Raw genomic sequence first — 27,474 nt, 5'->3', positions numbered from 1 at the left:
CGGCAGCTTCAGCGAATCCATCATCTTGGCACCTTTTACAGCTCTGAAAGTTGCTTTAAAAATGAGGAGAGAAATTCTGAGTTATATTCATCTGTGTGTTGGGGGACACACTGCAGAAGGGTTTGTTGGTGCAGATGGTTGCTAATATCCTCTGCAAGAGCAGGGGGATTTAGACTCTTATTTGTGTGAGCCAAATCTCTTACTGCCACATGCAGGTTTTGCTAATTAATGAGAGAGAGAGAGCATGTGTACTGAAAAGAAATTTGTCAAGGTTGGTAGCTGGTAAGATTTGGCTTCTCATTGCACTGTTCCCACCTTTTTCTTTGAATGCCTTTTCTGTCAGGAAGAGAAGGAAGGTCTTAATATACTTCCCACATTACTCTATAAACACAGACAGTTAAATGTGGGTGGGGATCACCAATACATGCAAAGGGGTAATCTCACTGGCTCTGTAGTAGTGCTGGCAAGAGCACAGCAGAAGGAAAAGACACAGACGTAGTCAGTTTGAGTCTCTGAGCTGCATTTGGTGATTAGAATTGGGAACAGAATGGCAGTCGGCATACACTCTAATTAGTAACAGCAAAAGAATATGCGTAGACCAGGGGCGGGCAATTATTTCAGGCGGAGGGCCACTTACTGAGTTTTGGCAAGCCATCGAGGGCTGCATGACAGGCAGGCAGGGGCAGCTAAGTATTAATTTTCTAAATTTTTTAGGGGCCCCGCGGGCTGGATAGAATGGCCTGGCAGGCCTCATTTTGCCCACCTCTGGTATAGACCATTCCAGTGTGTGTCACTTCTTCTATAGCTGTAAAGAAAAGGATTCAGTTGGCCAAAGTGTATTAGTACAGCAGTGGCTGTTCCAGCTAGTGCTGTCTTGAACATCCTGGCAGTCAAGGGTGGAGGATCTGCTGTAATGTTACAACAGCAGTACATGTTAGATTGAAGCATATCCTGCTGCTTTAGTGTATTTGAGTGAGGAAGGGCCGGAAGTACCTCATGGGGGTTTCTAGTGGCCTTTGCTTTTGACCTGTCTCTCCTTTGAAGCCTTGACATACTCTAGAGCAGCGGTTCTCAACGTTTTTTGTATGAGGACTCATTTGTAAACATTAGTGGCCAGTCCCAACCCAGTGACCCTCACTCCCAACCTGCTGCGACCCCCCCCCCCCCACTCCTGACCCTGGGGCAGGGGGTAGCAGGGTGGGGCTGGAGGGCGGGTGTAGGGCATGGCGGGCCCCAAGCAACCCCTGGCAGGCTGGAATTCTGCCAGTCTGCAAGCAGAAAGTCCCGATTTCCCACGTTTTTCTTCTTTAAAGGAGAATCCATTTTTAAAGTTTGTTCTCAACCCTTCCACATATGCTTGCAACCCACTTTTGGGTCATGATCCACAGGTTGAGAAACACTGTTCTAGAGCAGATTTGGGATTACTAGTGTGATAGAGGATCTCTGACAGGAAGGGGAAATGGAGAGTCTTGGCAAAAAAAACCTTCTTCCCCACACATGCAAAAGGGAAGAGCGGGCAGCAGGTAGCTCAATTTAAGAAGCTGATAGACTGAAATGGGAAGCAAAAAAGGCATATCCAAAATCTAGAATGCAAAAGTGGCAAGGGGAGAGGTGCAGGAGACCTGAAGGAAAAGGCTGGCATGCCGGTTGGAGAAGGAGGCTGCATTTGTGTCCAGTTGACTTTTATTCTATCGAGTAATCTCCATGTTTGTTCTTCTCTCAATCCTGAAGAAATGAAACTGGGCTCCTTATCAGGCCTGAGAATCCCTTCCTTGTTCACTCTTGCCAGCTAGCCTCTGTTCCTGGGTCTCCTGCAAAATTGTCCTGCGGCATAATTGTCTGCAGCACTTAGTTCCTCTTTTGATCTGTTTGTCTTCCAATATTCATCTTTAAAAGAATTGAATACCCATTTGAACTCAAGATTTTGTTTTGAGTTAAGTGTTTAAAGCAAACCATGTACACGAAGAAGGAAACGGGCTTTGATTTTTTTTATTTTTTTTTGTCCGTTGGTGAGTTTGTGAGAGACAGTGGATGCACGTGTGGATTTTTCTCTTCATTTTGTGACTCGTCCATTAGCAGTTAAAGGCGTAACATGCAAGTTTGTTTTGCTTCTTCTAGAAGAGCCATTACAAACAGAGAAGATATGTAGAGAAGTCTTCAGAATACAATTTGAAATGCTGTGTAAATGTGTGCATCAAACTCTTAATGTGGCACAGGCGCTTTCTTGAAACTGATTGAGGTCAATTCCAGGGCTGTGAATCAGTGGCAGTGATCACTCCACATGCCCCTTTACGCTGCCGGGGTATATATACACATAGTTTTCTATCCTGCTATGCGCCGGAGATCTGCAGCTTCAGAGCAGACTCAATTAATTGAGTTCATCAAGTGTGCTCCTCACACAAGCTGAGGCGAACTATGCTGCACCATATGCAGTTGTTTAAGTGGTGAAATGCGCATCAGCCTGCAGAAAATGGCAGTGGTGCACTTTTGAACTAAAGCACCTCTGATGTGTGTTAGTTCAAAAGCACGCTGCTACCATTTTCTCAGTGCTGATGCTCATTTCATCGCTTATACAACTGCAAGCGTCTCAGTGCCAGGTGCTTTTCAAAGCACCCGGTGCTGTGGTGCTTGCATGTGTAAAAATGGCAGGGTTTTAGGATGAGAAAGTACTGTCAGTGATGCAATGTAGTTGTTCCAGTTATCCATACCAGCATTTCTCAGTCTTCTAGTATTGATGATGCTTTATTTGAAAGCAAAGATTTTCATGAGTGCTTAGGATTTGTTATTAAAGGAAGAGTGAAAAAGTATCATACACCTTTCTAATGAATGAGTGTGCTTCGGGTAGTCAATGAAGAATTCTTGACTTTGAAACACAAGTTGTGCTGGGAGTGGGGGAAATGTGAATTTGCTGTCAAGTTCCTTAATTGTAGTCATGATTGGGCATCTGAAATAGATCATTTGCATTCTAGTTGCCTTTTTTGTGGATTGGGAACTGCATGTGGTAAAAATCATCCGTAATGCCATTTGTGATGCTATATATTGTGTATGTTGCATATTTTGAGTGTACTGCACCAGCCAACGGTGCAGAATTTGGAGTTCTGTCAGAGCCCTGGAAGCATTGAAGAGCATATGCTTCTATGCTCTGCTCAAATACTGATAGTTTGCACATACCAATTTGTGCCTAGTGTGACAGTTTTGCTGGCTGTTAGGTCAATTATACTGAATTTAGGTTTGGACCCTTCTGATTAGAAGACCATATTATTGGAAAAGAGAAACTAGTGACACTATCCTAGTTCATCTCTGCTAGGAAAACTTACACTTGAGGAGAATGAAACAAATTGTTTTGAACTGGCAATTTTTAATATTCTCCCAAAGCTGAAAATGAAAATACTGTATGAATAAAAAAAATGTGTTAATGTATTGCTTGGACTTCTTGGTAAAACTGGACTTAGTGATCTGTGGATTTCAAGGAAGGCAAAATCCCACCTCTGGCATCCACAGTAAGACAAGGTAGTATTGCATACTGGCATTGTTCTGGGTTTTGCAGCACAGGAATTCTGTCAAAGAATAAATTCTGAAATTCTTGCTAGAAAGGATGTTTGCACCTGTTTTGAGCTGAAAGGGGAAAGAGCTAGCAAGTAAGATGAGATAAAGCTCTGTCGACTGTTGCACTTAAACAGGTTTTTAAACCTAGTACTAAGAATTGACACAACCCTCGGTTGATGAATAGCAGAAAGTCTTGCTTTAATAACTACCAACAAGCTACAATGCTAAATGATAGAAAAAAGACTCTTTCCCAATATAAAATGAGCTTTTAGTCCTTGTGTTATCTTAGCTGCAGTAGTGTTTTCTTACCAATGTAAGCAGGGAAACTGGTTCAGTTTTGCAGCCTTTACTCATGAGCTGGGTGGTAAGTATGGCTTCTTGATCTTTCCAGGACTACACACATTGCTGGCAAATCTGCTTAGTTCTTATACTGTTTAATTGTATAGCTTCAAAGCATTTTTTCTTTGGTGGGTGGCCACTTGAAGTCCGAACAAAACGGGGAGGAAAAGGAGGGTGATCATCTTATTAGAAATGTTAAATTGCCTGTATCCTGGTTTTTGATTTGTCTAGATGTGAAGACTTGTGTTGCTTGCAGCCCCTGAAATTAGAATTCAATTACAGGTGATGGGTCTTGAGTGGTTAAACAGGATGCTTAGAGCCTTGGTTACCGGACCGGTCTTCGGGTATTTGTTTATTAACGGGGCAAATTTGCAATGGTCTGTTTACAAAACTCCAGACATATGATGGATGACTGAAACATTTGTAACACCTTAGACATTGGATTCCTGTCTGGAGAAATGTGAGGATGTCACGTATAGGACATCTTTTTTGTATTCAGTGCACCTTTTACAGGTTTTGCTTGAAATGTACATTTAGTGTTTTGTCTTCTTTAGTTGCTGGTTCAGTTGAAATGTTTATATAGTTTCCTTTCCTTCTCTAGTTGCACTGGCTCAGCCTCTTTCTCTGGCTTTCTTAGCTTGGAGATACACATGTGATTAGTGTCAGGTCTCTGCCAACAATTTTAACCATCACTTTTATTATTTTACTAGCGGAAGGACCTGTTCTTTGCCTGGGTAATTATTTTTGTAATTGCAGTGGTTGTTTATTTTCAGAGAACTTATTTTAAAGAAGATAGTACAACATATTTAATATTTAACGTGAACTGACATCTCAAATGACATTCAAAAAATTATCTTTCTTGTAGAACTTCATTGTGAATAATGTTCACGGTGTTTCCTGTTGACCTCAGTACATACAGCCCTCTTCAACTACCAGCTCTTGAGCAAGCCACATATAACTGTCCATGTGAAAAGCATTGTTCCCTCAAATAGTCACTGGAAACCCAAAAAGGGTTAAATGAAACCCACCTATAATTTTCCTCAGGTGGTATTCAGTGATTTTTGGAAGGTTTAGAGTAGATAGGACCAGCCATTCTTGAGTTAAAAGCAAACATACATACAGATATACTCTTGATTTTATATATAAAGATGGCATGGGTCTGGTATTGAGTACCACAAGCTCCACCCTCTCTTATGCCTAATGGGTTGCAAGCCATTAGCAGAATTTAATATTATTTGTGGCAGGTTTGTTACCACAACCCAGTCTTGTCCCAGCCACTGTCTTGCATTTTTGTGCAAGACACACAGTTCCGAGCTTTCACTGTTTTTCACAGCCAGCAGACTACTTTGTATACTGGTTTTTGCCAAATCCAGAAGCATTAAGTGATGGTTCTTTAAGAAATCTTAGTTTTGTTTTTGACAGTTAGTGAGGTCAGTTGCTTTTAGAAACAGCAGCTATCAAAGGTGGGTAAAATGAATATTTAAAGATCATTTATTAGGCTGTAGCTTATTAAGAGTGAAGAGTGTATGGGTTAGTGGGAAGGACAGGTTTTGCTGGATTGAATTCTGAAATGCTGTTGGCTAACCAGTTACTCTGAGGGAGCATGTTGGAGACTTTATGGGTAGGTTAGAAGGAGAGTAGTTTAGCTTTTTATCTTTTAAATTTCAAATACATCTTTTGGTTTTGTCATTCTCTTTCAGGTCTCCAGGTTTTGGCCTGTCTCTTGTTGCAGAAACCATCAATGGCACTTTTCTCAGTGCTGAATTGGCTTCTAACCCTCAGGGCCAGGGAGCTGCTGTACTCCCAGAAGAACTTGGTCAGAACTGTGCAAAGCTGTTGCTGGAGGAGATTTACAGAGTAAGTAGCTGAAACAGTCTCTCTGTCCCTTGTGTACAGGTAGGAAAGGTAGCAGCCTGGAGGGAGTTTCAACTGAGGCATGTTCTCACAGCTAGTCTTTTTGAATTTCTAGTAACAATTAAACCATGAAAAATAAGCCCTTTTAATACACAGATAGATGAGTTGGGTTTTTTTTAGAATAGTAATTTGATGTTCCCTTGATGTTCCTTGATATTAATTGAGAGGCTGCCCCTGAGTCCCAGAGTGCCCTCACCAGTGCTTTGCCTAACCTGACTCGTTTCTCTTGATTGCTGGATCCTCTGTCCACTAGCCAAAACAACATGGTTCCCAGGGGTGTTTCTTGCACCCTGGCGGGCCTACTGGTGCCTAGCTGGTACCATGAACCAGTGGTCACCACCTGTGGCCTGAATGGCCCTTATTTAAGCCTTAGGGCTCTTAATTGTGGCGTCCTGCCGCCCCCATAGCCACACCAGTAATCAAGGATATTGTGAGCCATACAGTCAGGGGGTACCAGGCACTGTTACAGGCTTGTGTATGTGTCCATAGAAGGTAGAAGCTGGGTAATGTGGCTGCCTGTGGTAGCAGGGAACCAGACTCAAGACTTAGGAGGTCCCTTCAAGCCCTTGGTTCCTTATTATCTGCAGCTCATTCACTCCTACTCTGTATGGATCCAGTCCTGGCAATGAGGTAGTGCTCTCAGAAATACTAATCCTAGTGCACATATTCTTGAAGGTGCAATTAGTCCACTCGCAATTGAAAGCTCAGCTGATTGTAAGTGGAAAGGAGTTAGTCAGAGGCAACTGCTGTTGTATGTCTCCAGTTGCAATTACCTACAGCAACAGCCATTTGCTACTTCTGTTTAAAAAAACTGAATTCAGAGTCTTGTTGCTTGATTACGAAAAAGGTTCCTGTATCTCCTGCTTGGAAAATCCTCCCCTTCCCACAAGCACTTTTTAGGTGACAAGAAGAGCCAGAAATCCAATTTCCTGCCAAATACTGATTTCCACTTGGGTTCCAGCAGCAGTGGCTATTTTTTACTTAAAAAGCAATAAAACCACACAGCATTTTGTAAATTAAAACTATGTGCCACTAGGGAAACTGCCTAGTTATTTATTACTACTGTATTTTTCAGCACCAAAGTATGTCAAACATTTTACAGAATAAGTAGAGATAGTGGCCTACCAGTGGCACAGACTTCAAGCAAATTCGTTTTAAGTTGCTGCATAATAATCCCGGCTGCACCCAAGATTGCCCTGCTCATTCACTCCCACTCTGTATGGATGCAATCCTGGCAATGAGGTAGAGCTCTCAGCATACATGCTCAAGGCAGCCAATCTATGGATGGCACTGGGCCTGTGTTAAAGCTGACATTGAGGGGTTTGCATTACCTTGTTTATGAGAGTTGGTGCACATGGAGTAGAAGCAAGTGGACAGGACATGCCTCATAGTGATGCTCCCAGGTATAGCATAGGTGCTGTCCTAAGAGGCAAGTGCCAAATGTCAAAACTGAAAGATAGTGAAATTTTTTGGAGGTGGCCAACAGATATGATTTTGTGTGTGGAGGTGGTAAGGAGTTTCTGAGGCAGGAATGCAGACTCTTCGTAGGTCAGGTGATTTTAACATTTTACCTATTAGTGAGTCAACATGTACTGTATGGGAAATGGCTTACTTTGGCCCTCTGGGAGGCTGAGAACTAAAGTAGCTTTTAAAGTTTTTTTGTTTCCTTAACAGTCCTGCCACCATGGAAGAGATTGTGGTAAAGTTAAGTGCTAAGGACTATCAAGACTTTGACTTGACAGTGTGCATTATGGTAGCACCAGGGATGGGGCAGCACTGCTGTTGAATTCTTTAAGACCAGGTTCTTGCCACACACGGTTATGTTGGCATTAGCCTTCACAGCCCAGAGGGGCCGTCAAAAAGCCACCATGAAGAATGATGCAACCCTTCTTTGGGAGCTCTTCAGCAAGTTCAAGCCAAAGAGCAGTTAGAAAGTGAAAGGTAGTGCACTGACTCAGCACTTTCCTGCCATGTGGGTGCCACACCCTCACTCCCCCCACATACCACACTCTCTACCTCCCACACGCCTCATTAGACTTAATGCTTCCCAGCTGCAGTGGTTGAAAGCTTCATCAACAGACAGCACTCCTGAGGACAGGCTTTTCCTGGTTTTCTCAGACATAAGAGAGGTCTCATCCATACGCAGGGCACTGGACTGGAATGCTAGAGGACAAGACTCTTTCCCAAGTTTTGTCACTGGCTTCCTCTGTAGTTTTAGACAAGTCCCTTCCTCTCCCATTGTAGGCCTTGCCTGTTCAGTTTGTAAGCTGTTCAGAGCAGAGGCCATGCTGTGGGCTTGTCTTGCTACAGAGTTAGCTCATTATTCCTTAAATTTGTCTCTGACTTTGATTCTCTTCCACACCCAAAATCTCCAGTTCAAGTTCCACAATACTCTAAGCTCAATGTAGTTGGAGACATGAGTGAGTCAGAACTGTAAAACTACTGACTTGGAAGTTAGTAATTCCATGGCAGGGGTGGATCCAGGGGTGATGTGGTCGCTAGAGCTGTGCAAAGCTTCAGTTGCTGATTTGATTCAGCAGAGATTCAGCTCAATTCATCAGCCGAATCTTCAAATCCACATCAAATCAGGAGACCCTTTAATCTCTCTGAATCAAATCAGAACCCTCCAAATCCAAATTGGAGAGATTCAGAAAGATTCGATGATTCAGGCATAGACACAGCTTTAAATGTTTTTTCTACGTATCTCAAGGTACCAGGAAGCTCGTCAACGCTGTGATGCTGGAGTAGATGGAGCATCCCACAGGAGGCTGGGGGGGTCCCCAGCGCACTCGACAGCAGACCCAGAAATGGACCAGAAGCACTTCTGGTCCACTTACAGGTTGGCCGGGGAGTGCATGGGGGGGGCCCCCCTTGCACCCTCCAAGCTCAGTGGCTGGTGCCTCCTGGATCTGGGGAGGCACCTGGGGTCCCCCCATGGCTGAACACCAAGTTGGGGGGGAGCACGTGGGGCTGGACCCAGAAGTGGACCGAAATGACTTCCTGCCCACTTCCGGGTTCACTGCCAAGCACATGCTCTTGTGAGACGCTCCATCTGCCCCACCATCGCAGCATTCATGACCCATGCCTGGTACCTTGGGGTATGTAGAAAAAACTCTTTACTCTTCTCCTTCGTGCTGGTTTGTGCGGTGTGTGCTGCAATGAAAGACTAATGTAAGGTTGGGCTATTAAGTACAATGTAATAGAAATCATAATCTTGCTGTCAGTGCTAAGTGATCTAATTACTTCCCTATTTATTTGAATGCGAGTTTGAATTTAATCTGAAACTTTCACCAAAATTTTTTTTGAATGTCTACTTTAAAGTATTTAAAAGGTGCACTAGAGAAGTTGATACTATTGAGGTTCAGACACATGGCATATAGTTATGTCATCAGCCAGATCCATGTAGCAAAATCAGTATTCAGAAAATATGTCCGTCTGTTGAATGTGTTTTTTGGATCTAAGCATGTGTGTAGGGAACAAAGCAATGAAGTTTCTAAGTAAAGAAAAAGGTATTACACTCAGGAAAGAGAGACTATATTATATACCGCTCTGTACTGTACAAAATAAGTATTCCAGTACTTATCTAACACTTGTGCTAAAATTGAAACCCTTTTTTGCTGCTCTAGTTCTCCTTAAAGCAAATGCTAATAGGGGAATAATGTACCATATCACTCTATTTAATGCCTTGTATACAAAAAGTGATGAGTTGAACCACCAGAAGGAGAAAGTCTGAGCTTGCAGTACGTGCAGACCAAGTAATTGTTGAGTAAAGGTGACAAATGCCGCTCTTGTATAAGTTCTCTCTTATTAAACTTAACTTTTTGAAAGTTTTCAGATCAGATAACGGCTTTCTTGGTTAGATCAGCTAGATCATCCAAAACAACTATAACCATTAGTTATTTTAGTGGAGGCCAGCCTTTTGGCAGGAGTGCCACAAATTAGCCCCATGCGCCCCCCTCCCCAACAGCCACTCTGATTCCCTTCATGTGCCCAATGTGCTGCTCTGCATTTTGCTTCCTGCCTTGCACTCCCTGCCTAATCTCCTGCTCTGCTTTCTGCTTCCTGTCCTATTGGCTTGTGAGCTACCTGTCCCATCACCCATGTGATCCTCTAGGTGTCATGCAGAGGCTGCCCAATGGACTTGTGCCATAGGGTGGCTGCTCCTGAGTTAGTTCAACCATTAGTTGTTGATCCACTATTTACTACAAGCAAGATGTATAAAAATGTGTAATTTGCTTGCATTTGTTACTTATTTTTGAAATAATGGTTTTTAAAATAATGTCAATCCAATGTAGGTGGGAGTTCTGTCAGTTGTTTAAAAATGGTGTGCCACAAATGGCACAAACTCCTCATGCTTTTAATCAGCCAATCTGTGTTGTATCTGTAATAGTTTAAATTCAAGTATTTGGCCTTTTCACCATCTCTTGTTACCTTTGTACTCTCCATGCTGAATAAATCCACTTTAAAAAGTTACCAATAAACAAAACCACATGATTGGTCATCAAGGGTTGGGCAGAAGACAGTAATACTAAGGTCTGAAATGCTAATGAAAAGCTGAAGTCCAGGCTTTACTCACACCCCAGATCCCCAATGCTAGATAACTCGTGGGGTTCATTTTCCCCATTTGTTGGGCTGACGGATGTCCACAGACCTGGAATGTATGTGCTGATCTGAGGGAATTTAGGAGAGGAACAAAGTTACATCTTGAAAAAACTACAAATAAAGCCAAACATAGCCTGCCTCTGAGCCCATCTTCTACTGACTTAACTTTGTACAGACTATTTGTTTAAATTAGCTTTCAATATAAGGTGTCTCTCCTGATGTTTGTGACCTTGTATGGAATTGGATCTTGCCTCTTGAAAAGTGGTTTCTTCTGCAGCCATACCTTCCTAGGACAGCCACATTTCACTGTGTAACAATTAAATTGTTGATCAGTAGGGGGACACCTGTGAGCACCAAAGATGAACTTCACAGTCCTGCTCCAGTTACTGAGAAAATTAACACTGAAATATGTCAGGCCTTGCAGAATCATCATGGCTGCTGTTAGAAACTGCCCGGTAGGATCTCCTGTTAAAGTTGTCTAATGCTTTCCATTATTTGTGTGAAATGTAATGTCCTGCTAAGTTCTGTACAGGTCTGACCCTGAAGAGCTTATGGTATGTGACAGGTGGTGTACAAGTTTGGGAAGGAAAACAGCCAGTCACATACAAACTATGTTTTTGTATGTTTACTATCAGGATGCAGATGGGATTGAAGATAGAGCCAAGAATTATGGGTACTGAGTGAATAATGACTGGCTCTCGCAGCACTTGTAACACCCTGTGATACAGGCCAACCATACCAGTATCTCACAGCAGAAGGCCCCACAGGCCTTTCTGAGCTGCAGCTCTAGAAGCCTTATATGGTTCCTCCTTTACCGTGGGAAAGTACCTAGTGAAAGTTTGCCATAACAAACAGGTAACAAAAACGGAAGGGGCTGAAGAAAGCGGAAGACATTGATGTTTATATTCATTATGATCAGATTAATTCTCAGTCAAAAATAATGTGAGGGCCTAGGACCTGTTGAAATCTATCTTTACTGTTAAGATAAAGAGGTGAGGTGTCATCCAGAAACAAAGCTGAAACTCTTGCAACACGTTTCATTTTTGAAAGCATGTGAATATGTTCACATGTACAAGGGAGAGGAACGTGTGTATACCAAATAGGTCTGAATCTGAGCAAAACAGGAAGATGCTTTGGGAATTGATCCCCAATTCCAGCAATCTTGCCTTCTGTCATGCTATATGTGCATAGGAGGGCTCGTGATTTTCGAACTGGGGGATCAGATCTCCATTGCGTCCTACTGGGATTATGATCCTGGCCTTCCCTTGCACCTAACACATTGAAAGCCAGATGCCTGATGATCAGCTGATTGGCCATGGAGGGACTGCACCAGGGCTCCAACCAGCGATGGTGCATTCCCTGGGGCCAGCCAATAATGAGCTGATTGCAGAAAGCACTCTAAATCTGTAACTGAACAGATGTTCACAGCTTTAAAAATGGCAGATCACACTTTAGAGTCCTTTATCAAACATGTGTGCCAGATCCCATCAATGGTTAACTTAGAGCACAAGTACAATTGCCATCATCCCAGGAGGTATTGACAGCCTTTGATCCCTGCCCTGACTCCTCCCTCTGGCCAGCTGAGTAAAGCACAACAGAGTGCTTCTGCTGGGGGCTTTTTGAATGTCTGCACTTAGCCTTAGAGACCAACTTGTTCAGAGAGGCATGTATCTCAAGTGGAAGCTTACTTTGTACATGCAGAGAGCAGAGGTACTAAATAGAAAGGAATAAAATTATTTAAATACAGGGGATAGTGCATGGAGAAGAAAAGGATAGGGGGTGCCACCTGCCAAGGGAGGGCAGGTGAGTCGAAGTGATCAGAAGGGAGGGACAAAGCAGTTAACTCACTAGCCACCCACTCAGTTAACTGAGGCACATAAGGGTTATAACAGTTAGCCCAGGCGATGGTGTAAGAATACAGAGTTTCTTTTGAGACCATAAGTAACACAGTCCAATTTGTGGATGGTTTCTTTTTCTGCAGTTTCATGTTCAAGTTGGGCTGTACAGTTTTGTTGTTTAAGAACAGCTATTCTGAGGTCAGTGATGGGTTGTCTAAGAAGGTTAACGTGTTCTGACACAAAAACTGAGGAAGAGTTGAGGCATATACCAATAATCAACCACTGGATCTGGCTGAGTGGTGAATATAAAACAATAATGGAAGACCTGCTGTCAATCCAAGTAAGATGAGAAGGATGCTGCATTCTCACCTGTTGCTGACTGAGAATACCTGTTGGTATTGAAACGAGTACAGGTGTTTAAGCCCCCACATCACTGCGTCGTCTACCCCAGTGGAGTTCAACTTTTTTCTCTGGTGGGCCAGATCTGCAGTGCCTGGTCCAACCATGGACTGGAAGGTGGTCCCAATCTGGTGCCTGGGGACAGTGTAACAGGCACCATCCAGCCACACAGAGTGGAGTAGTGGGGGCAGCCCAGCCTGACCCCAGCCCTTCAGGGGGGGAAAGGGGCTTCGCTGGGCCCCTTGGGGGAGATGTTACACAGCCAGGGGGTGTGAAAGGGGGCATGGCTAGGCTCCAACTTGCTTTTCCTGGGGGGCAAGGTGACTTGACCCAGCCCTGCAGGGGGGAGGGGATGTGACCCAGGCACATCCTAACCTGCCACAGCCTAACCTGCTGGAGGAGGGCGTCTCGGCCTGGCTCTGACTGGTTGTGTGGAAGTTGGGGTTTGGGAATTTGGCAGGGGGAGGGTGGCCATATTAGTGGCCCCCACTCCCCCCCACCACATTTTCCAATCCATGAGGAGCCCCATGGGCCAGATGCAATAGTTCTGCAGGCTGCGTTTGACCTGTGGGCCAGAGATTGAGCACCCCTGGTCTGCCCTAGCCCTAGTGTTTTGCACTGGAGAGGTCCTATTTGATGCACGTTATGTCAAAGAATGTGTAGGTAAGTGGGCAGCAGATGAAGTGAGGATGGGCAGTTCAGTGATTAGGACACTTGTCTAGGGTTCAGGTGACAAAGTGCAAGGGTTTTCCAGGGTCTTCCTTAGCCAAGCCACCTAATTCCTCTGTGTCTCAAGTGTCCATCTGTAAAATGGGATATATACATCCCTTCCTCGCAGTGATGCATGTGACAGAAGTGCCTTAGATACACAGTGATGATAGAGATGATATAATTGCCCAAGACATATTGGATGGATGTTCTGCCTTCCTGTGTTTATTCTTTGCAGTCCTAATCGGAAGCCTTGTACTTATAAGCCTGTGGTTATAAAAGTAAATGAAGTTCCATGATGTGAAGTTATAGAGGGAAAAATGAAGCCAGGAAAGAGGATGTAGCTTTACCTTATCAATAAAGAGCTATTTAAGAGGTTACCTTATGGTTATGCAGGAAGTCCTGTTCAGCAACAAGACCTGCCCTGACCTAGTCCTTATCCATGTCTTGAAGGTTGGCTTGCTAATTTGTTTCATTATAGGCAGAGATGTGGGTTTTCCAGAAAATTTTGAATTAGAAAATGTTCTGGAAAATTTTCCAATGCCCTAAATAGAGTGTGATCTGATTTAGCATGTTTATTTGACTTGTATTTAGTAAACAGAGCTAAAAAAGTACCTCCATGTTAATTTTATGTCCCAATAGCTACAAGTTTTTGAACTGAAATATTTGATTAGGAAAAAAATGAAATACAGCAAACTTAAATATTTAATTCAAACAAATTCAAAGCTTTATGTGGAAAGAGATTATTTTTATTTTAATTCGTAAAAATGTAAAGGCAATACACAATAGCGTGTACTTCCCTTACATTACGGTCAGGTGGGTGGCAAAGTGGCTTATGGGTCATACCCAGAGAGTGATGGTGGATGGGTTGGCATCGACCTGGAAAGATGTGGGCAGTGGAGTCCCCCAGGGCTCGGTCCTTGGACCTGTACTGTACTATTCAGTGTCTTCATCAGTAACTTGGATTAGGGCGTGGAGAGCACTCTGTCTCCAGATTTGTGGGTGGCATGAAATTATGGGGTAAACAAACCAGTGGGAAGGGATCAAATCCAGGCAGACCTGGTCAGGTTGGAAAAGTGGGCAGAAAAGAATAGGATGCAGTTCAACAAAGACAAGTGCAAAGTGCTGAATCTAGGGAGAAGGAATCACCAACACAACTTACAGGCTAGGGGTTGACCTCAGCAGCACAGCGGCAGGAAGGGATCTTGGAGTCATAGTTGATTCCAAGATGAATGTGAGCCGTCAATGTGACAAAGTAATCAGCAAAGTTTACTGCACTCTATCATACATTAGCAGGTGCATCACAAACAGGTCCAGGAAGGTAACACTTTCCCTCTATGCAGCTTTGGTCAGGCTGCAGTTGGAGTACTGTGTCCAGTTCTGGGTGCCACACTTCAAAAGGGATGTGGATAACCTTGAGAGGGTCCAGAGGAGGGCCATTTGCATGGTCAGGGGCCTACAGGTAAGGCCCTTCGAGGAGAGACTGAGGGACCTGGCTCTCTTCAGCCTCTGTAAGAGAAGGCTGAGAGGGGATCTTGTGGATGTTTACAAATTCATTGGGGGGGGAGGAGGGGAGGCAGCAAGAAATAGGAGATGCTCTGTTTACCAGGGCATCCCTTGGAATAACCAGGAACAATGGCCAAAAACTGACAGAGCAGATTTAGGTTGGACATCAGGAAGAACTTCTTTACAGTGAGGGTTGCTAGAATCTGGAATGGGCTTCCAAGGGACGTGGTGCTCTTCCCTGCCTTGGGAGTCTTTAAGAGAAGGCTGGACAAGCACCTGGCTGGGGTCATATGACCCCCAGTGCTCTTTCCTGCCCAGGGCAGAAGGTCAGACTCAGTGATCTATTGAGATCCCTTCACACCCTAACAACTATGAAATTAACTGTTTGTTTAAATTTAAGGAAAAAAATGAAGGCACTGAAAACTGTTGACACACTAATTTTAACACACCCAAATAACTGTGCATGATATGCCACGGTTGTCCACTCATCTACTTGAACAGAGTTTAACTCTCTTCCACTGAGGTCATCGCAGCACCTCCAGTTTCACTGTCACTATGTGTAGAATCACTCGCACTACTTACTTGTTCCATTTCCGAATCAGATTTAGTTGCATTTGATTCAGAACTATTTGAACCACATTCTCTTTTGCTAAAGGATGGGTTTACCAGTGAGTCTATGGGCAAGGGCAGCTTATCATCACACTGCATCTTCTTCACTGATTGTGCTTCCAACTGATTCTCCAGAAGCAAGAGATTTTGAGAAATAAAAACAAACTTAGCGGTGCATTTGTTTGTTAGTCTATTCCTCTTTTTTGTCTTGATTGAGGTGAAAGCCTTCCAGTTCCGTTCACAAGAAGCTGCTGTTGGGGGAATGCTTGGGATCCTCAGAGCTCTCCTGGACAACAGTCAGGTGTTACAGTAGCCCTTTCACCACGTGAGAGAAGACATGTTCTCTGCTGCCCCCCAAGCTTGTCTAATACTATATTGGCATCCATTCATTGTTACTAATGAAACAATGAATTTTTAGAAATGGAAAATTTTCCACAGAAAAATAAAGCACTGGAAAATTTAGGTATTACCACTCCAAGTAGAACCAGTAGATTATAATCTTGTTCACATAAATGAATAATTGTGCATGACATTGGATTTAGGGTTTAACTGAGGTATTGTGGGACTATGTGGTTAAAACACAAGGGGTTACTCCAAGGAGTATTTCTGATTGGAAGTCATGGTTAGCAGTTTCTGGCCTGAAAGATCAGTAGAGCTTTGATCACTGTGAGATTCAGGCTATACTAGAGGTCCAAATAAGGATGTGCCCTCAGAAGCTTGATGTTTATTCAGAGCAGTAGTTTGATCTGTGGAATGGGAGTAATGCCATATTGAACGATAATCTCTTAGGAACTCTTTTGCCGTAAAGGTTTGTAAAGGTATTTCCTTTTCATCCTGTTGTTTTGCCTAAGCCAGCTCAGCACTAAAATGATCCTGTTCATTATTGTTTTCCACTTTTTTGTATTTTGGTTTCTTTGAATTTTTGGAGGGTGGCAGCAAAATACTCCGAAAAGAAAACGATGATAATCAGAAGATTTTTCCTTGCCATATATCCAGTTCATAATTCCACACATATACAGTCATGTGTACCACTTCTTGAAATGGTTGTGGTATTCAGAAAAAGTAACCACTCATGAGAGCCACTCAGTAGATTTTTGGATCAGGTCTTTAAGTCAATAGGAGTTTGTCCATTGATTTGAGGGGCTTTGACCTAAGCCATCTATAAGAAATCCGGATTAACCTAATGACAGTTTTTTCCTTCCGTATGTCCATATGTTTGCTTGTTTTGTACACTGTCTTTGAACTCATCTAGATAGAGCGCCTCCATGATGAAATCTGAAAAGTTGCCAGCTATGGTAGTTGCTCTGTATTTATCATAGGTCAACTTGATTTATCTGAAAGATTTCAGGGCCATCTAATATTGGGGGTTGAGTAGTCTGAATGCAAGCTTTGATAAATTGTTCATGCTAGAAGCCAGGTGAGATCAGGCTAAATCAGGTTTTACTGTCTAGTGGTTTGTATGCAGAAACGTACTCCCTGCTGTTCCACTGCCAAGAGAGTTTCACCTAGGTAAACTAAGGCTGCAGGCTTTTCTAAGGCAACTAGACTGTATCGTTATTAAGAGGATACTATCAAGTAATTGAGAACCAGAATTTAGGTGCGTGAAATAAAACAAAATTTTACAAAGCCCTGTCTTTCATGACTATTTCAAATTATCCAGTCAGTTTTTTTCTGCTGCTTTTTTCTAAAGGGACAGTGTCAACTTCAAAATGATGTTTTTGCCTGAAACATTTTTTACTTCTGTCTATTGTAGGTGACCAAGATGAACAAAAAATATTAATTCTTCCTCCCTCCTTTTGTTTTGATTGTTGTATACTTGAAAGGACTTTAGGCAGTTCTACAGAGAGGTTTTCTACAAATAGAAAAACTGAAGATGCAAAACTACGAGAACAGACAGTGGGGGCTTGGGCAGATGTACCTTCAGCTACATTTAGCTCACTTTTTTTCAAGCTGTGTAGGGCTCAGTATCCCTCTTTAAGCATTCATGTTAAATTTTATAACTTAATCATACCAAGTAAATTACTAGTACGTGTGAACATGAAAGTGCCTAATGTGTTTTCACTTGATGAAGATGAGTGAAATGAAAAAAATATACTCCTTTCTCCCCTTTGGGTTGTTTTTTTTAAGCACCCAGAAAATTTCTGATGTTTGTCAGCAGCAGTGGGGATAGAAATATAGGGGATAGATTACAGGAAAAAACTTTCCTATGATTTCTAACTTGGCTCCCTTTCCTGGTATGCCTGTCAAGTTAATTTGTTACTGTTACAAAATCTGGATTTTTATCTTTTGACCCTTGAAACGTAAGCTTCATGGCAGTTCTGCATTTTAAGTAAACGTCCTTCCATTTTTCTCCTAATTTCTGGTTTGTACAAAGATTAATTATTAAAATGTTGGTGTTTTGCAGGGAGGTTGCGTAGATTCAACAAACCAGAGCTTGGTTCTGCTCCTCATGACCCTCGGACAGCAGGATGTTTCCAAAGTCCTGCTAGGGCCGCTGTCTCCATACACGTAAGTTGTTTTCTTCAGCCTAACAACCCAATCTCATTTAATTTGCTAATTATATAGAATAACAGGTATTTTTGTATGGAACACTTTGCCTGTGGCTATGAACAGAACTAGTTGTCCTGATCCTTAAAATGAACCGGATGTCGTGAGTTACTTAGTGTTTATTTTTACACACTAGAAGACTTCTTTACTCTTCTGTATTCCTCCTGATTCTGAAGCAATTAAACTTGTAGAGATGGGTTTATTGTTGTTCCTTGATCTTGGACTGTATACACGTCAGTTACATTTTTGTTGTTGTTGCCTAGCATAATCTCTCATTTTTCCTAATTATCTCTTCATAAGGGTTGCATAGAAAGGAATATGGCTGACTAACATCAAAGATTATGCTCAGGTCAGGGCATGAATATCAAAGAGAACTTCTTAAATATGTGACTCTTGGACTGCCAGCACCTCAGAGTCTTAGAACTGTCACAGACTGCACTGTATTCTTGTTTTTTTAAATATATTTTTATACATGTATTATTTGTCTCTGGCAGTTGCCAGTTGTGAGAGAGAAATGCTTGGTTTTCCACCATAGCAATTTGAAACACAAACCTCAGAGCAAAGGGCATGACTTTTTCTTCCCACCATAGCTAGCTGACAGCAGTTGGCTAGACAACTCCAGAAACTGAACTGATCAAGCTGTGTCCCTTCGAGGGGAAGTGGAAGAAAAGACCACATGTCTGGGATGGTATCAATTAGACCATGAACTGTCCTTTTTCGGTTATCATGGTACCGGTGCTGTATACGTGAAAGGTACAGTACTGTGATAACTGAAGAATGATGGTGCCATCACATGAGAGCTTTGACCTGCAGAATGGCTGTCGAACCGGTACTTTGGAAACCAGCAGATCCCCCAGTGCCATGTGGGAAGGTGGTTAGTTTAACATATATATATTTTTGAAGGGAGCAGTATAGTTTTTTTCCTTGTGGGAAGAAATAAAGAAGTTGATTATGAAGTCAGTATGTAGTGAAAGCATTTAGAAACATCAGTGATTGGTGTACTCATATGTGTAATAATATGATTCACTATATTACATTTGAAACCATAGATTGGCAAAGTGTAAATGATCATCAGAATTCTTAAAGTAAATTAAATTCAGGTACTATATTTTATAGTTGTGATGTTTCATGGTGGCAAGGTGGGAATGAGGTTAAAGAGCAGGTGGGGATTACTAACTAGAACAACAGGGGTCAGCAACATAGGCCACTCCTGTCCTGTGCAGCTGGGGAGGGGCCTGTGGCAGCCTTATTTCAACAGAGGCCTCTGGCGGTCTTGCAGCAGTGGGGGGCTTTGCTCGCATCCCTGCTGCAGTCAGAAGTCAGGGAGAAGTGGAGGCAGAGAGGAGCCATGGCAGCCAGGTCAATTACCAGTCTGCCTCAATCCCAAGCCAGGTTCTAGCTGACTGCTGTTCGAAAGCAGCGTGTCACACAAGCTCATAACAGCTTTTCTCTCTGCATTTACTTTGCTGCTGCCTCAGAGCTGAGAAACTGGGCTTCTCTGCTACTGAGGAGCCAGAAATCACTATAAATGGCAAAAAGCCATTGTGTCCTGCTTCACTGGACCAGTTTTCCCTTGGTCCTTCCCTCTGCTTACTGCTGTGATAGCATCTTGCACTGAACACTTTCACAGTGAAGAATCCCAAGATCCTTTATTAAGCACTGGAGTGGGGTTGATTTCCCTATCTAACACAGTGCAGCAAGTAAGTAAGAGTTCAGCTGGTAGGCTGCAGTGCTGGGAGAAGAAGAGAGACCTTAGAACAGAGGTTCCCAGCCACCGGGCTGTGGCCCAGTACCAGGCCGGAAAGGGTTTGCTGCCAGGTTGTGGGATGAGCCCCCGCTGTGTGGATCCCCATCTCTCTGCCCAGACGAGCAGCTTCCACTGCCAGCAGTCACATGCTAGGTGGGGGAGCAACCCCAGGAGGGAGGCAGCCAGCTCTGTGTGCCTCATCCCACTCCCGTGCTAGTCCACAAAAAAAAAAAAGGTTGGGAACCACTGCCTTAGAACAGTGGTTCTCAACCCTTTTTGTACCGGGACCCATTTATAAACATCAATGGCCAGTCCCGACCCAGTGCCCCTCACTCCTGATCCACTGCCCCCCACCCTCAGCTCCCCCCCAGCATTCAGGGCAGGGGGTGGGTATGTGGGTTGGGGGAACTCTGCCAACCTGCAAAGAAAAGCCACAGTTTCCCACATTTTTCTCCTTTAAAGGAGAACCTATTTCTAAAGTTTGTTGATCCATTTTTAAAGTTTGTTCATGACCCTTTCATACATTCTTGCGACCCACTGGTTGAGAAACACTGCCTTAGAATATATCCCTCAGAATAAGAAATGGCCCTCCAGGGTCCATGCATGCTTGTATGCAAGGAGCTCCTTTGCCTCAGTCACTGATGTGGAAGACTATATGTGCTAGGCTTTTGTAAGAAAAGTAGGGGCTGAAGAAAAAATATGTTGGCATGTACTGCAGTCTGGATTCTTGCCCTTCACTTATGTTCAACAGCGGTAGGAGGCTTTTTTTTTTTTTTTTTTGCCAAACCAGCTGTGGCTGTGTGACCATGTTGTCTAACAACTCAGCTGTGCAGAATCATGTGTAGTATGTTCCATATCATGGAGAATCCCAGGCCAGTGGAGAGTAGGGTTCGTTTACCTGTGGATCAGGAAGGTGGCTGCAGCTGTGAACAGTGAACCAGGAGCAGGTGAAAGACCTTTCTTTGCATAGGCCTTTCCTACAGTGAACCAGAAGCAAGTGAATGGGAAACCTTACTCCAGCTAGTTGTGGCCATAAGAGGAAGAGAAAATGGGTTTTATTGCGTGATCCAGCTAGGAGCAGTGGTGGCAGAAACTCTCCCACGAGCTTGTTGGAAGTGCAGCTATGTGGAGGGAGCAGTGCAGGCAGTTTCTCTGCTGCAGCCACACTGGACTGAACAAAAGGGCACAGTGAAGGAACATGGTAAGTAAAGTAAAGGCAGACAAAGCCAGAGCAAAAAAGGAAGAGTTCTATGAATGAGCAGAAACAATGGACAAAGGGACAAAGGGGAAGATCAGACCAGAAATCCCGGAGATGCTTCTTTTTGGTAAAAGACATAAGAGAAGGAAGCCTCTGCTCTTGGGCGATCCTCCTTTTCATTCCTCCTATGTTTAACTGCTGCTACTTTTTCTCTGCTGGCTTTCTCATTCACTGATTCCTGTTTCTATGGAGACAATTGAGTCAGCTCTTTCGTGTATGTTCTTTATGGCTGTTGCAATAAATTGGACACCTCCCATTAAATCTGAACTTGCATGAAGCATTCAAAATGAGAATGTTTTTAAGAAACAGCTTCAGTAAATTGCATTGCATTGTCTTGTCAGAAAATACAAATTCCACAGCTCTTCAGAAGGGAATCTGGTTTGCCTGACCACCCAGTGGGTGTTTCCACAAGATTGAAGATAGTTCATATGGGTACATCAGGTTCCTTACCCAGTTCTGACAGATGGGATGGGCTTCTTTGGAGAACTGATTTTTTTTTTCTTTTCTTTTTCTTTTCTTTTTTTTTTTTTGCTGCTGCTCAAATTACATGTGCCTTCACATCGCACATAAGAAGAGAGAGAGCATTTTGGGGCAATACCTGCCCAATTCATTTCTGCACAAACCACTGATCTTTTGTTTTTAGTCCTCATGGCTTTCATTCTTCTCACCCCATCTCCACTCCTTTATCATTGTCACCTAATCCTTTTCTGTTCCTCTTCTCTGCACAGCTTGTATTTGGCTAATCTTCCTCTTCCCTGCTTGTACTTCACAGCTGATGTATTTCCTTTCTCTGCCTAGGCCTTTCCTACAGGCAGCTCTAGTCCCCAGCAAAATATTCTGCTTGTGGCTTTGTTTGTCCCTTGATGGTGGCTGGGGGAAGCTTTTTCTCTTCTCCCCTGGTGTAACAGTGCCCTCTAAAGGAGGCAGAGAGGCTGGCTGCCTTTCTGAGTTTCCAGTTACTGTTGCAGGTATCCAGGCTTTTTCTTCCCCCACCCTGCAGGGTTAAGTCTGAACAGCTGCAAACGTAGCTAGAAACTCAGAGGAGGATTCTGCACTGCTGTCTTCCAGACTTCCATGAACCATAGCTTGTGAGCAGCAACTACAGATTAATTATTCCCCTCTTCGCTTCCATGAACTACATCTACTGTGACTGCACAGTGACTTTTTTACACAACATCCTTCTCCATTGGTCCTGAAGCAGCACATTGTTTTCATCTACATTGTGGCCATGGATTTAGTGGTCAAACCAGCCTTTTCTCTAGCAAAGAGCAGAGGAATGATAAGTAGCTAGCTTGTGGAAGCCTTCATCTATGAATTGTCATAAACACATTATAAAGTCACTCTCAGCATTTGGGATTAACATGTTCTGAGCAGAATATGCTTAGAGTGTGGGGGGGATGGCTGTCCACTGATATTTCAAATGGCCTTCTAGAGATAAAGAGGCCAATCTGCTGTCTGATACCTGGAGGGTGGGTAGGCATGTGCATATATATTATACTGCGTAGCTGAGGAGTTGCTGTGCAGGTGAGGAATAACTCAGTTGGAGTTCTGGAGCTCTGCCAGCAAGTTTTGTAATGGAATAAAGGCAACAGTCGGGCAGAAATGACATCTGTGAAATATTCAGCCACTCCTAATTCATTAGGTTCTTTTACCTAGTCCTGCGACGGACTGTTTCTTGGAGCCTTACTTTTCCTTTTGAAGTGCAAATGAATGGAGAGGGTGCTGTCTGTGAAATGGTCTTTTGTGGCAAGGAGGATTTAGGTCAGATACCTAGAAAAAATATCATGTCTATGAGCAGATGCTTTTGTTTGGTATAAGGACAGTAATTCTGCTGGTAGGAAAAACCATCTCTGGCACATTCAGTAGCAGTTGGTTCGTGGGTGGGGGAAAAATCTGTTCAGCATTGTCTCCTCATTTGCAAAAAGTATTTTAAATCTGAGGTGAAATTGGAATGCACCATGACCTACTCTTCCCCTCTGTCCTCCTCTGCATCTGTGTGGGCATGTCTCTGCCCCTACAGGATGAATGAAATGGAAACCTGCCCTAGTCAGATTGCATCACACCTGTCTCAGCTGATTTCTGCACCTAATAGAAGCTCTGCTTCTATTTCACTTTGTCACGTGCATCTCTCCATTTGTCAAAGTTCCTGACACGCTTACTATTCTGATTGCTTGGAGATAGAGCTTTGAAGAACAGACAGTTGCCATAATGCATCAAGCCCAACTTTACCTCCTAACATTATTTCTTTGCCTCGTCTATGTAAGAACATGGCAAAGCCCTCTTACCTTTCTTCCTGTTTCTGTGCACAGAAGCCAAAGGACAGATTGTTTTCTACCTGTTAGGTGTGTAAGTGGACGTAGGTGCATAAGTATGATTCTATACCATGCTGCTCAAGTCTTGGAAAACAGTTAATGCCATATGTGGGTGTGGCCACCTCCTCCTTTCTGCTTTTTTGGGTCTAAGTTCTGATGATTGAGCGTTACAAAAGTTAGGTGCAATTACAGATTTTTTAGAGCTTGAATAGAGTGGAAAAGAATTGAACTTAGCCCCGCAAGTCTATATAGATATCCAGTAGGAGGAACAGAGTGCGTCCATAGGAGAACTGAAGGGCCAGAATCCTGGATAGTACTGAGCACTTCTTGAATTGTGCTCATCATCTTGCAGAGTCAGACCCACTGGCTCTAAGCCTGGGTCTGAGGCTGCCTCTTGTTTTTAGGCAATTTACTGTGAGCCCCCTGTTTTGTTCAGTGGTCTTGGCCTGCTCTGCTTTCTGGTAATAGAGCCAGAGCTCTCTGAAGGGACCCAGGTGTCTGGTAAGCTGCTTATTGATGCTTTCTCAAAGCACCTGAACCAACATATGCCTGCGTGCTTATTATAGCTGCAGTGAGAAACCTCACAGCTTGGGAGGGATGGAAGGAACAGCATCTCTTTTTATTTTCTTCTTAAATTGTTAATCCCCTTTGGATATGAGAGAGGTGCCTAAGGCACTTGCCTGGTATCTGTATTCTCTCTGACTTAACGTCCTACCCTGCCAGGTTTGAATTTACACGTGCCATATACCTCTGCTCCCCAGCACACCCAAATCCACCCAGCAGAGTTGACTGCCCAGGCTGCCCCTGAAAATAACTGTCACATCTTGTCCTCCCCTTCCCAACATGAATGACCAAACAAGCTTATTACACCCAGTCCAAAGAGAGAGAGTACATTTCCGTCACTTCCTGCCCACATCCTGTTTACTTTCACTGTTGTCAGAGTTTTCTGTTCAGAAGGCATTTTCCGCTCTCTCAGTAGTGTGATCCTGATACTTCTTCTGCTTATCTGTATTTGACCATTCCCAATGTTGCAGCCAGGAATGTCTTGGACTCTTTTTCTTGGGTCTTATGAAACTATAGCAGTCACTGTCTCTCTCTCTTGGCCTCCTGAATCCTCTTATAAGGCATGTTGCAGGCATTCTTTTTCAAAGTAGAATTGTGATACAGAATTGATAAAGGAATTTTGCCTCCAAATGCATTTAAAATAGCGTTAGCTCTTAGAACAGTGCATTTTCCAGGCTATCAACCAAACAGATGCTTGGGATAGATACCCCCTCTTTCCAAAGTGCATGCCCCCTCTTTCCAAAGTTTAAGTTGTTTGAGAAAAGCATTTTAGGCAGGCACTGGGAGAGATTAAATCTGAGATCCATCTAATTCAGTTTCTTCCTGTCTAATGGGGCCATTACCAGGTGCTTTGAAGAAGAGACAGGAAACTCACAATGGGCAGTTATAGGCATTTCATTTGCTGCTGTCCAGTTTCATTTAATAAGTCCCTGTTTGGAGAGAATTAATAGGACTGTTACATTCCCTTATTTGTATCTTTCAGTATTTATTTGTTTCTACCATGTCCACTTCACCTTGCCTTAGCTTAACTGTTTAATTTCACCATAACCCTTATCTTTAAAAAAAAAAAAATCATTCTCAGGAGAAATGTAAAAATCTAGAACTCTTGGTTCAGAGATGATACCTTTTATTAGACCAACTAAAAAATCACAAAATAGTTATCTTTTTCTGCACACTTTTGGGCTCACATGCCCTTCATCAGGCTCAGGGAAAATTAAAGATGGTAAAACGTTCCCATAGGTAGGTGTCGGGTATTGCAGTCCCTTGTGGACCTGAAGGACATTGCCTGCTGCTCGACTAGGGTGTTATCTGCTCTAATTGAGGATCTTACATGCCCATGTTTCGCCTGCCACGACTTGATGTTAACAGAGTTGGTTCATATACCTTGACGTGTAGTCCAATTATTAGTCTCACCGACGTCCCGCGAGGTCCCAAGTTTCTGAGGGCTCCACCACCCCTACACCCTCGCCCGTTCCACCAGGAGGTGGCCAGCCAGTTGGTCTGGCCACATGTCCTCAGTTCCTCTCAAACAATCAACAAAAGAAAAGGTCAAAAAGAAAACATGAAAACAGAGAAGGCTCTCCTGGCCTGGGTCACTGCTCCGGCTGTCTGCAGCCACACTTTGAACCAAAATTGACCTTCATGGGGTCAGTCCCTCTTTATTGGCTCTCTCTCTGAGAGCCTCTTGTACAGTTTGCCACAATTTCTTGTAACAGCTTAAGTCCATACTATTGTCCTGTGCTACTATTACATGTATTACTGTACCCAAAAGTCACTAGTGCCCTCTCTTAGGGTTATTACGGTACCCTTCTCATGCAGGGCTCAGCCAGCTCCGGCCAGTAGACAAACAGTTGTACTCCCTGCAGGGGCCAGGAAACTGAGTTCTAAACCCCCGCTGGGGTTTTGCTCACTGCCAGAGGCTCCTACCAGCGCTCAACATCGCTTTTAGAGTTCCCTGCAGTGTGTGCTGGCGTGCTCCACCTCCTCCTCCTCCCCCTCTTTCCGGTTCTGTGTTGTTGCCTCTTGCCTGTCCCATGCTCTTCTTTATACTGGCAGAGGAATTCTTGGCCCCTCCCTTTCCAACACACCTGGGTAAGGGGAATCTCTGCCGGGCTCCTTGGGGCTGTGGACCTGGGGCCACTAAACCTTTGATTAGCCCGTGAGCCTTGGAGCCTGGCGGCTCCTTCTGTCTCTCACAGTAGGAAATAATCTTCATTTTGTTAGTGTCTGCTCTCCAGGGCCATCCACAGGGGGCGTGAATCAGGGTGACCACGCCAGGCCCTGCGTTTTGGGGGGGCCCCGCAGAGCCAGGTGGAACAGCTGTGGTTCTGTTGCCGGCTTCACGTCCAGCCACCTGGCAACCCCCACTGCCGAATCCGGCACATCCAGCTGCTTGGCACCGGCCCCCCCACCCCCAAGTCTGCTGCCGGCTTCATTTCATCCGGGGGTTGGGCCCCATACAGGCTGATTTGCCCCAGGCCCTGCACCCTGCTCTGATCATCTCTCCTGCTCTCCTTACAAGACAGAATTATTGAGACTGCTGCTTGAGTCATTGAGTTTTGTTGATGATTTTTTCTTTTTTATTAAATAAACTCGCATTTTCTTCCTTTTTCTCTTCTTCAGAATTGAGTTTCTGCGACATTTGAGAAGTTTCTTCCAGATTATGTTTAAGATTGAAACCAAATCATCTGATGAAGAGCGCAAAGGTGGAGAGAAAGTCTTAATGACATGTGTTGGCATTGGATTTTCCAACCTTAACAAGACAATAAAGTGATAAACATCTGCTGAAATACTGAAATGTAAAGTCAAAAGTGATGCAAAAAAGATTTGGTTTAACTTTGTAGATATAAAATGTTTGTGCCTGTACCATTTTCCTTTTCCCCCCAGGCTTAAGGGTTGCTGTTACTGACTTGAAAAATATTGAGTTTTCACTTTTACCTTTTTTGTGAAAAAGTTAATGAGGGAAAAGCAAGAAAACTGACCACAAGAGAAATATGATGCAAAATGATGTACCAAAATGGAGGTGGAGTTGTAAGGCCACTTTAAAGTAGCACCTAAGCTGAGGCAAGGTACAAGCTAGGGCAAGTCACTGGTTTATAGATTTCACATACGGAGAGTTTGTCAAGTGCCTTGATCCTGCAAACACTCATGTAGTCCCATGATCTTCAACAGGACTTTGCTCAAACAAATGAAAGCTACACATACGGAAGTGTTTGTAAGACTGCGGCCTGAGTCTTGTATGGAGACTCTGGCTCTTGAGTAAGAGCCTTCAGGTGCATGCAGAAGCTCCTCCAGATTCACTAGCTTTGGATCAAATCCTAAGCATTCAGATTCAGTGCACTGTAGGTCTGGGGAATAAGGAAAAAATAAATGCCACGTAACTTCTAAAATATAGTGAAAGATGCATCTGCCTGTACTGGGCTCAATCAGTCCTCTTCCACCAGGTTGGAAGGAGAAATCTTTTGACAGAGTATTTTATCTGTAAACTGTGTTATTTCAGATGTTTTTTCACTGGCAGAGCAACTGTCCCAATTTGTTCATTGTACGTTATTGCCATATGCTCCAGAATGGAGTTGCTGTGACCAT

The 27,474-nt window shown here is 43.6% G+C and overlaps 1 protein-coding gene across 1 annotated transcript in view; it reads left to right on the top strand.

The window, feature by feature from the left end:
* Positions 1 to 27,255, top strand: part of RCL1 (RNA terminal phosphate cyclase like 1) — a 55,459-nt gene extending 28,204 nt beyond the window's left edge. The window contains exons 7-9 of the mRNA XM_019555192.1: positions 5,586 to 5,742; positions 17,866 to 17,969; positions 26,512 to 27,255. Coding sequence (XP_019410737.1) covers positions 5,586 to 5,742; positions 17,866 to 17,969; positions 26,512 to 26,662 — 412 coding nt within the window. The 3' untranslated portion in view covers positions 26,663 to 27,255. The remainder of the gene's footprint in view (positions 1 to 5,585; positions 5,743 to 17,865; positions 17,970 to 26,511) is intronic.
* Positions 27,256 to 27,474: the final 219 nt, after the last annotated feature.

The sequence above is a fragment of the Crocodylus porosus genome, unplaced genomic scaffold, assembly GCF_001723895.1.
Source record: "Crocodylus porosus isolate Cpor-Errol unplaced genomic scaffold, CroPor_comp1, whole genome shotgun sequence".
NCBI lineage: Eukaryota > Metazoa > Chordata > Crocodylia > Crocodylidae > Crocodylus > Crocodylus porosus.
This window is presented reverse-complemented; position numbering and strand designations above follow the sequence as displayed.